Source organism: Hydra viridissima, unplaced genomic scaffold (assembly GCF_058129835.1).
Source record: "Hydra viridissima isolate aposymbiotic clone 2 unplaced genomic scaffold, HvirCarnegie_v1 scaffold_1, whole genome shotgun sequence".
Taxonomy (NCBI): Eukaryota; Metazoa; Cnidaria; class Hydrozoa; order Anthoathecata; family Hydridae; genus Hydra; species Hydra viridissima.
In genome coordinates this window covers 14,865,470-14,875,941 of record NW_028324300.1, presented here as the reverse complement: position 1 = coordinate 14,875,941, position 10,472 = coordinate 14,865,470, and the positions used below count along the sequence as shown (strand labels likewise).

The 10,472-nt window shown below is 32.2% G+C and overlaps 2 protein-coding genes across 3 annotated transcripts; one reads left to right on the top strand and one right to left on the bottom strand.

Moving 5' to 3' along the window:
• Positions 1–319: 319 nt before the first annotated feature.
• On the bottom strand, positions 320–3,566 carry LOC145187382 (E3 ubiquitin-protein ligase TRIM71-like). 2 transcript variants are annotated; one of them, XM_090087229.1, is made up of 4 exons: positions 3,405–3,566; positions 2,914–3,275; positions 1,895–2,826; positions 320–1,454 (listed from the first exon to the last, which is right to left on the bottom strand). In XM_090087229.1, exons 2-4 carry the CDS (start codon positions 3,258–3,260, stop codon positions 472–474), a joined length of 2,262 nt encoding a protein of 753 aa, XP_089943355.1. In that variant the 5' UTR covers positions 3,261–3,275; positions 3,405–3,566; the 3' UTR covers positions 320–471. The 2 variants fall into 2 exon arrangements, with proteins under 2 accessions (XP_089943355.1, XP_089943360.1); XM_090087234.1 differs by having other exon boundaries at positions 3,385–3,505.
• A 2,068-nt stretch (positions 3,567–5,634) lies between these two features.
• On the top strand, positions 5,635–7,278 carry LOC145187894 (uncharacterized). The gene has a single exon (XM_080064413.2). The coding sequence runs from the start codon at positions 5,872–5,874 to the stop codon at positions 6,700–6,702; it is 831 nt and encodes a 276-aa protein (XP_079920539.2). The 5' UTR covers positions 5,635–5,871; the 3' UTR covers positions 6,703–7,278.
• The last annotated feature ends 3,194 nt before the right edge of the window (positions 7,279–10,472 follow it).

The window sequence follows — 10,472 nt, the reverse complement described above, 5'->3', positions numbered from 1 at the left end:
AATGCATATTACTATGTAGAGTACAAATTACTTAAATAGAGAAAATATTTGACACCTGGTTTGAGAAAGAGGCTCGTTTACATTTATAATTTTAGCGGTGCTGACTATTTTTGAAATAAACGCACACCTTTCAGCTGGTGCCGTAAATTTTTAATAAGCATAGTTAATAGAAAAACAACTTTTATTTAACTGAAAAATTTTGGCATAAGATTTTTTTTTGGTAAGTTTGTAGAAATATTAAAAAATTGGTGTAAAGTAAAATATTTAAAAACTAAAAAAGGACCAGGAAGTGTTAAAGTAGCACTAAAATATGGTCTTCAGATTACTTTTATGCTGTTATTAAACAAATAAATGTATAAATTAATCATTGATTTTTTAAAGTTTTATATACAAATATATTAAAAGTTATATACTTTATGTAAAAAATTAGTTAAATAATGAAAAAATAGTAATAAAAAAAAAAAAAAAAAATCAAAACACTTGAATGCGATTATTGCTTAAGTCCGAAACAATTATAAAACCGTTCGGTGTCACAGCAACACTTTCGGGAAATGACAATTGACCATCTCCGTTTCCTTCTGTTCCAACACATTTGACCATTTTCCCTGCGTAAGTTAATATCTGAAGCCTATGGTTTCCCATATCAGATACTATTATATTATTTGCAATATCCATGGAAAGCCCTCGCGGATGGTTAAATTGTCCATCTTCTTGCCCCTGTGTTCCAAATAATTGAATAAACTTTCCTCGCCTATCAAAAATCTGTATACGATGATTTTTTGAGTCCGAAACTAATATATGTTCATTTTCCGCGTTAGCGGCAACATAGCATGGTGAGTTAAATTGACCAGGACGATCGCCATTGCAACCAAACTTCATTATAAATTTCCCTTCTGAAGAAAAAATTTGTATACGATGATTGTCGGTATCTGCGACTATTATCTCTCTTGATACTGGAGAAACTGTAACACCCCAAGGGGATTTAAAATTTCCATTTTTAATGCCTTCTCGACCAAATTTAGCAATAAAGTTTCCATTTCTACCAAAAACTTGAACACGATTGTTACCATTGTCACATACGACCAGACGGCTGTTTGGAGATACTGCTACATCAGTTGGACAGTTAAACTCACCTTTTCTATCTCCATGAGATCCAAACATATGTACAAATTCTCCACGAGGACCAAATGTTTGGATTCTGTGATTATAACTATCAGCTACATAAATGAACCCTTCGTTATCACTTGCTACACCAAAAGGTGATTTGAATTCTCTGCGCTTTGAACCGTACTGACCAAATTTTAATAAACTAGGGCCAACTTCACTATACTCTCGCCTGTTGATAACAAAAATTTCAAAAGGGCTACCATTAATAGGCTTTGTTTTGATTGTAATATGAAGTAAATGTCTTCCATTAACATCGGGTGTAAACCGAATAGTATACGTTCCATCATCTAAAAGAATTAAGTCTGTTAAACAAGAGTGCGACTATCAACCAAGGGGGTGCCTTGCTCTTTTTTTGGCTTTTACATCAAATATTTGGTATATGTACTTTTATATAAACTGTCAAAATATCTTTGAAATGCATTACCAAATATGTAATATTTGGTAATGCAATTCAAAGATATTTTGACAGTTTGATTATTTAGAAAGCCAACCCCCTTGATGAGTAGTTTTTTATTATACACAGATTTAAAAGATTTTGAAAATTATAACATATCCTTTATTTTTTTAGTAACAGAATATCTTTCGTATACAGAAAGTTAATATTTCACACAAAAAAAACTACAACAAAACTATCATTTTACAAAAAATTGACTTCCAATTTTTTTTTGACGAAAGACCTTCAAACTGGTTTTATTTTTAGAACTAAGATTGATTTTGATATGCTTACCATTGTCCAAGGCGTTCAAAATTCGTTTAGTTTCGTCGGGTAACACCATCACTGCTTCAACTCGATCGCTTCCGGACTTTTTTTTGCCATGTCTGTTTTGAGCATGAACGATTATGTTTGACTCGATTCCCACTCTCGGTGTTTCCAACCCTTCTCCTTCAGCGTATGATAGTGATGCAAATGTTTGACTTGAGCATATTTTACCTAGAGATTCCATTACTGCCTCAACAGACTCGCTCTCACCGACATATTGAATGGAATCATCTTCTTCTGGATCTAGTTTAATTGTGATACTATTTAATTGCTGCAAACGAGACTTTATTTGCAGGACTTCAACTTCGTTCCCAAATTTTAAAACATTTTCGGCAAACGCACAACACCCACTTATTTTACCAAGTTCTAACTCAACTGCATCTGATTGAAGGCTGAGAGTTTTTTGCTTACCTCGATGTATTCGATCAAGCTCTTGGAGCAGCTTTCCTTTTGCTACTAGCAAAGCTTCGATGCGTGCTTGAGTCTTTGCATTTATCTCAAGGATCAAAGACTCGCGACACTCTCGAAGCGTATTAGACATAGAATGAATGTCTTTGATAGTAGTTTTTAGTAATGGAATATTCTCTTTGGTTTTTTCTAATAACTCTTCGATAATTGGCTTCTGCTGGGGTATGGCGTCTTTTGGGTAAACGAACTGATGCTCTCGATGCTCGAGTATAGTGCACACTCTGCAAACTGCCTCATCGCATGTGTTGCAGAAATATTTGATAACATTACGTGTGTGGTATCGACAAAAGGTGAGGGTATATTTATCTAACGATTGCTTATTAACATCCTCATCGTCTTCCATTGCTACAATTCTATGATCAAGTGTGGAGCGATTTCTACGATGATCGGCAATGCATCCTCCGCATAATACCAAATCACATTCTATGCACCTACAAAAAGGAAAGGATTTTCACCGAAGAAGTAAAAATAACATCGTATATTTAAATTTAGTACAACTTAAATTTTAAAAATCGTACCTAGAAGTAGCATTGTCTTGTTCTTGACACTGTTCGCAATGTTCGCCTTTTTTCTTTTCGTTTTTCAACTCTTCAATCTTGTGATGGACTAAATCCAATAAACTGTTTATGAAAAAATTCGTTTTCAGCTCTGTAATGCCTTTTGACGGTATTAAAGTCTCTTCTCTGCAGGTTGGACATTCAATAGCTTCAGTCGGTTTTTGATTTATTATTTTATGTAAACATTGGCAGCAAAATGTGTGAAGACAGTTCAACAATCTTGGATCCTCAAATCTCTCCAAACAGATGGCGCACACAAGTTGTTCGTGTATATTTTCCAGGACTTGCGAAGAGGATAAAGCAGCCATTCCCAAATCAAACTCCTAAATAATATCTTTACAGTAATATCTCCACAATAATATCTCTGCAATAAAATCTCACAGCATCTTCATTTAAAAAAGAAATTATCGGAGAAATTTTTTTACATCTTACTTGATTAACAGTTTACTTACTGCTTCAGTGCGCTTTTAATTAGATAAGTTTGTTTAAGTTTATATCTTTTGATTTTTTTTCAGGTTTAATTTCCACATTTTTTTGAAAATCAATAATCAGTATCTTGTTGTGATTTCTATTATGCAATGACAACCTTAAGCTTGAACTGCCAAACACTTTCTTTAAAAATAATGGAATAATAGTTTATGCGCTGGGCACGAAGTACTTTTGAAAGTTGAAAATAAGTCAAGCATTTAGCCATGCGTAACAAAATTCATTCGAGATCAAAAAAAATCATTCAGTTTGTGAAAACGTTTGCGCAAGCGCAATGTAATACTTTGTGTTTATTAAGCAGAATGTTCATCTAGCCATAACTCGAAAGTGACTTTTTTGCGCATTATTGATAGTTATCCACCAATCACCTTCGAAACTCTGTTTGATTTCCATTGTTGCTCATTTGCTTTGGAATTGCGAACTATTGCAACACTGCATTAGAATTTTATTAGCAACAATGCTTTGTTGTTGCCATTGGAGCCAATGGAGTTTATTATCCACTTTGATTTATTATGATATTATTATCTTTCCGAAAATCGTTCGATTATATTAACTGCTACTGATAAGGCTAGTTTTTTTTTTATGAATAAATTAGCATAATCAGAGTCTTTTCTCGTTCTGATATGATTAATGTTGAAAAATGCTTAGGGTAACGCTTCTAAATATTGTCACGAACGTTAAACTTTAACAGCTTTTTGCTGAATGAGGCCTTTAGTTGGAAGGGAGCGTTACGAAGAACTGTATCTTTAAATTAAGTTGATTAGACTAATACCATTATACTTATCGCATGATGACAAGCAGGGTGAAATCTCGTGGTGCTGCCATAAATGGTTCTATGAAATACTTAAAAGTTTAATTTAAAAATGATGGTGTAGGAAGTAATTCTCTGAAAAATAAAAGTCGCCTGTTAAAAAATTTACACCTATTTTTTTTTTAAATAATAACTCTTTCTTTTATGCTCTCCTACTAATCACACCCTATATACAAACCCAACCCCAGTTCCAAATATTAATTTCTAAACTATCGGAATTTTTATTTTGGGTTTTTTTTTTTGTTTCCAATGCACATAAGAATAAAGAGCGTAATTACAGAAAGGAGTTAAAGCATCATTGCATTAAACTCGTCGTTGTTTAGAGGAGATAATTAGAAGCTTAAAATTAAAGCTAAAATTATCGGAACTTAAGTTGTAGGAGAATAAAAGGATTATACCAGTGAAATAAAATTCACCGAGAAGAAGGGTGATAAAGATAAAGGAGGGGATCCAAGAAAATCTTTTTGCGTGCTTTTCTTTTCAGAACTTTTTGCTTTTGACCAGAAAAAAATAGTTAAAGACATCATCCACTGTCTTATTTTAAACAACAGAATGAAGTTATATTTCTATATTGATCATATATACATTTTAAATAGCTATATGCTTAAGTTACTGTTTAGTACTGAACGATAAACCTGCATACAAGTAAATATGGATTTGTGCTATTTGTTTGGAAATTGTGGTGAACTAGAAACTTCTATCGTTAGTTTAATTGAGACCATTTTAAACCGTTAATTGCTTTTTGTGAAAATGCCTTTTAAAAATTTTTAATTGTTTCAATTTTTAATTAGTTATGTACAGAAAAGACCGATTTACGATGAAGTATAACCTTGAACACAGAGATTGTGTAAAATCGTACCAAAAAAAGTCAACTCATAAACCCCCAATTGTCTATTTGAATAGACAATTGGGTTTAAATCAGACGAGTAAGGTGGCTATTTCTCAAGAGTTATGAAGTGTAGAAAATCGGTTGAGCAAAAGACAATTCAGATAATTTCGATGTGGTGCATATATTATATATATATATATATATATATATATATATATATATATATATATATATATATATATATATATATACAATTTTTTTTTTAATTCAATTATATTAAAATACGCTTTATGTGTATTACCTCTGCATAAAAAATGTTTAAACATGGTCTTGTTTTAAAGGGGTTTCTTATAAATGTCACCATCTGTAAACGTCGTGCGTAAGATTAATTCACGCTTGGCAAACTTTTTTGAAAAAACTGGCTTTGCGTTTCTTTTGCGTTTGACGCGCTAAAATCTAACTTTTTTATTTCAGCCACTAGATTTTTGAGTTCGAAGCGATTGTTTTTTTAGCCAATCAAATAATATAAAAAACAATTAAATCTATTTTTGAGTCGAAAGCCAGCTGTTTGTGTTAGTTACGTTAGATGTGGGTAGGAAAGTGAAGCAAATGTTTTAAAGTAAAGGGTGATTCGTTTAAAAGATTTTATCTATGTTTTTCGATGAAATATTCAGTTTCAGTTTTCCTAAGAATGAAACTGCTTGGTTTGTTTTATTGAAAAAAGGAGTTTATTATATGGCTTAGTATTACTTTATTTTAAGAAAAAAGTCACGAATTGAAAAGGTTTTACATCATGTTGAATACCAACAACGATCGAGTAGAAATTCTTGAAAACACACTTGAAAAAGTCATTAGTATTTTAGCATCTTTGAAAGAAAGCAGAGTTCATACGAATAAAAATTGTTCAAAAGAAAATCGTTCAAACGAAAGCTGTTTTTTTCTAACTCCCCCAAGAAGCATGTCATCTTCTCCAGCTGAAGAAATGATGAAAAAAGATGGAATTAATGGAAAAAGTAAAACGGAAAGTGAGGTGCTCTCATTAAACGACTCATACTCAACACTTGTTGCCTCTCATTCTACTTTGTTAGGTAACAACATCGCGCATGTCGGCGTAGATCAAATAAATAACTCCGGTAGAAAGAGAAAACCCCGAAAAAACGAAATAAAGAAAACACATAATTGTAGTTACGAGAATTGTTCAAAAAGTTACGGTAAAAGTTCTCATCTGAAGGCTCACATCAGAGTTCACACTGGTGAAAGACCATTTATTTGCTCCTGGAAAACAGACGATTTCGTTTGTGGCAAACGATTCGCCCGTTCCGATGAACTTGCACGACACCATCGCGTGCATACAGGTGAAAAGAATTACGTTTGTTCTGTTTGCTCTAAACGTTTTATGAGAAGCGATCATTTGTCAAAACACGAGCGTCGTCACGCTGACTATAATTCTGCTGCTAAGTCATTTGCCGGTAATAAGCTTCAGCAGACTGAAGATACCAATGCTCCCGTCTCATTGGATCTCTCAAGAAACACCAGCGATATAATCGCTTGCGTGAATATTTTTACACCAAAACAAGTTGCCTCTTACCAAACGGTTAAAAAGGAAACAACAGACTTCAGATAAAAAAAAAACAACTTTTTTTAAATAGCAGGTCGGGTGTTGTGATTGTTATATTCTATTTTTGTAGCTTTTTCATAAACAAGTAAATTTCTCTGTTGATCAGAGACCAACGCTTCAGCTACAACAATTTTTTTTTTTTTTAACGAAAAGTTAAAAAACATGTTAAAACTTTTCGTATCTGATTTTTCTAATCGAACGTTTGTTACCCATCCAACTTAATGGCGACGAACGTCGTTAGCGTTTCTGTTTTTCTTTTTTTGGTTAACACTTTTTTGGTTTTTCTTTTAATATCAATTTCTATGAGGAAAAAAAAAAAAAAAATGCTGTCGTCACTTTGCTGTGTCAAAACAATGATTGAAGCTTCGTGTAAAATCAGTAAGAGTTCATTTATGTTGTTTTTTCTTTAGTTTGGATGTATTAATTCTTATGCTTTGTATAAGACTTATTTTTTGGCTCAAAGGTTTTATTTCAGCCTAAGAAGCTGACATGACACTGGATTCGAAGATTGTCAAAAAGATACTAATTGCACTATTTTGTATGAATTTTATAAGCGATTACTTATTTCTTGTTTTGAACACATTCAAGCTGTAATTATATCTCAATCGAAAATTCCAACTCATAAAAATATTGAAATTTATCAATAAAAAACGAACAATAGTTTTAAGATCCCACATTCAATCGATAACCCGCCGATTTGAAATCGTAACAATCAAAAACATTCTTCGCAATTCCCCTTACACTATAAAGAGATTTTTAATTTAATAATTATACAAAAAAAAGTAAGGGTTTTTGGGGTCACATACTTCAGATTGGAAGTTAAAATCTGCAAGTCTGCTACTCAGCAGAGTTTGTTTGGTTAAAAAAAAGTTTTTTGAAGAAGGAACGAAACACTCGAATAAAGGAAAATAATGATTTTTTGACGAACGCAATTCTCACGTTTCACATTAAAGTTGTTTAGCTTTTTTTGAAATCGGCAATAAACAGTTTCTAAAGTTATTGAAGCAGTTAGTTAAAAACGATTTTGAACTAAAGTTCTCACATTTTTTTGTTACTTTTGATGCCAGCCGTATTTATCTTCTTCGCCGTGCTGAAGTAAGTGAGCAAATTCGTTGTGCTAAAATTAATGAAGAAAAATATCAATTTTAAATCTAATTGTTGTCTATGACCAATTCCGGCATAGATACCACAACATCATTTATGACAATAGCAATTAGTATTAGCCAAAGAGAGAGCATAGAAGCTGTTCTTTTAAAGAACACGCGACCCATCTCACCCACCGGTACAAACGAGAAAAGTGTAATATGGCAGAATGACTTACGTCAAATTAATCTCGTAAATGACGCGCTGTGGAAATCTGCCTGAGAAACGTAGGTGGCAAAAACTAACAGTGAAAAAAACATTTAGAAATTTTAGTATAAATTCCTGATCCGTTTGAAGACTGTTTAATTTTTCAACAATTTAATAAGTAAATTTTTACTAAGAGTAAGTTGCTTTAAAAATTGGAATTACAAATGTCAAAACCTTTTCTTATAATATAACAAAAAATAGGTGTCAAAGTAACACTGATTTATTTTGTTATTTTTATATTTTTTATGCTAAGATTTTTGCTTGGCATGAGTATTGATTTTTTATACAGGACCCATCTCTGCTATGACCTTATTGCCATGCTTGGAAATTGAACGTCACTTAATTTGACTGGTTACAAATTCACTTATGTAAGTATCATTGTTTCTTCGTAGATGGGTTTAAAATGATAAAAATTTGAGGAGATAAATAGGTAAAAAGTCTTGTGAAGTTCACTCAACTTTGTCACCAAACTTTGTCACCAAATTGTCGAATGTCGCCAAACTTTGCTTATACTATTCAAATATAATGCCTGGTGAAGAGTTCGACGACGAACAATGATCAACAAAACTTGTAAATCATTTCGGAATACTTAACACCAATCAAAACTATTAAATCGTTTTAAAGTTATCACGCGTTGCTTTAGATCCTCCTATTATCTCATAAGGACTGAAAAATACAAAATATACGGATATTCGTCAATCGAAAAAATATATAAAATTTTGATAAATATAAGGTCTACCGGACAATTCTGTTTTTTCGACCGGTAAGCACAGCTAATTTTATCACTTAAAGTATACATACTGACAAAGCAGTTTAACTAAAATAAAACTGATTCTCATTAGTCTTAGTGTGAAGCGACAGTTGTTGAAAGAAGTGTGAAGCGACAGTTGTTCCTATCGGCCAGAGATAAAGTTCATTTACTCCAGTGTATTTTATACAAATTTGAACAAGGAAGAAATGCTACAGAAGCGTGTAAAATTTATTGAAAGTGTTTTGTGAAGGTACAATTTCGGATAAGACATGCAGAAGAAGGTTCGAAAAACTCGAATCAGGTGGTTTCGACCTTTCTGAGCCACTTTCTGGACGACCATTTTTGATCGATGACAATGTTGTAAAGACCATGCTGAAGCAAGATCTTTTTTTGACAACATCGGAGATCGCAGAGTGAACCATTACATAATTGTTAATTAGCGATAAGAAAAATTTGTATTTTATTTTATTCCAAAAGCGGACAAAACTTTCCGGTAAATCTAATATTTGAAAAAATATCCTGGTTTAACAAATCCTTCTGATAAATCTTAGACATAAAAACGTGCTGCAACAATTCTAAAACCATTTTTGGAATCAGCATAAAAAATATATGTAAGAATCTAAAATTAAAAATGCCATTGAACAGTGTTGTCTTGTGCAACTTATTTAATTTAAAGTAACATAGTGAATTGCATCACCTTCTATTTACTAACATTGTTACTATTTGCTAAAGTTTTTGTTTTCTTTATTAACTCGTTTTGTTACAACTACATGAACTTCAGTCTAAGTTGTTTTGAAGTGACCCTGATCATTTTTCTTTATTACAAAAAGTTGGCCAGAAAGCGTTTATGAAAAAAAAAAAGTTCATCATTCGCTAAATGTGTTTAAGTTTTAAAATTTTAAAGACCAGAAATTTTATTTCGGATTTTTTTATTGTTCAATTTGACCCATAAAGTATTCCAATTCTCTTTATATTTGTAGTTTAAGTGTCCTCTAATCTCTGGGTTCTCCACCATGAAATTAAAAAAAAGTTCATCATTCGCTAAATGTGTTTAAGTTTTAAAAAAATAAGAAAAAGTTTTTTTTATAAAAAGTTACTATGGACTTGCTGAGGAGTAAGAAACTGCATTAACCACAATGATTTTTTTTTACTTTTAAAGCACATAATAGAAAAAGTATAACGTGGACTGTGTACTTCTATGTTTGAAATATCAAAATTCAAGACTGTTAATGTCAGACGAAGCTCATTTTGAACTAAATATAGATTAGTAAATAAACAAAACTGAAGATTCTGAGAAAATGCAAATCTAAGGTAAACTCACGCAAGGCCTTTAAATCCGCGTGAGGTTATTATATGGTGCGGAGTTATGGCTCAAACATCGTTTAACCTTATTTTTTTGAAGATGACAGAGCTAACGCAGTTACAAATGATTGAACAGTTTTGGTGCCTAAAATAAATCAATTAGGACTGCAGAATACTGGCCTATACTGCTTGAGAAATAATGGATGCAATGCGACAGATTTTTCCTGACTACATCATTTCCAAGCACGGTCATTTTAATTTGCCCGTCCAGTTACCGAATTTAACAGCTCCAGATTTTTTTCTGTAGGGCTATCTGATGTCTAAAGTATAGATAAACATCCCAGCAAGCACAACCATACGGGACCCAAACAGG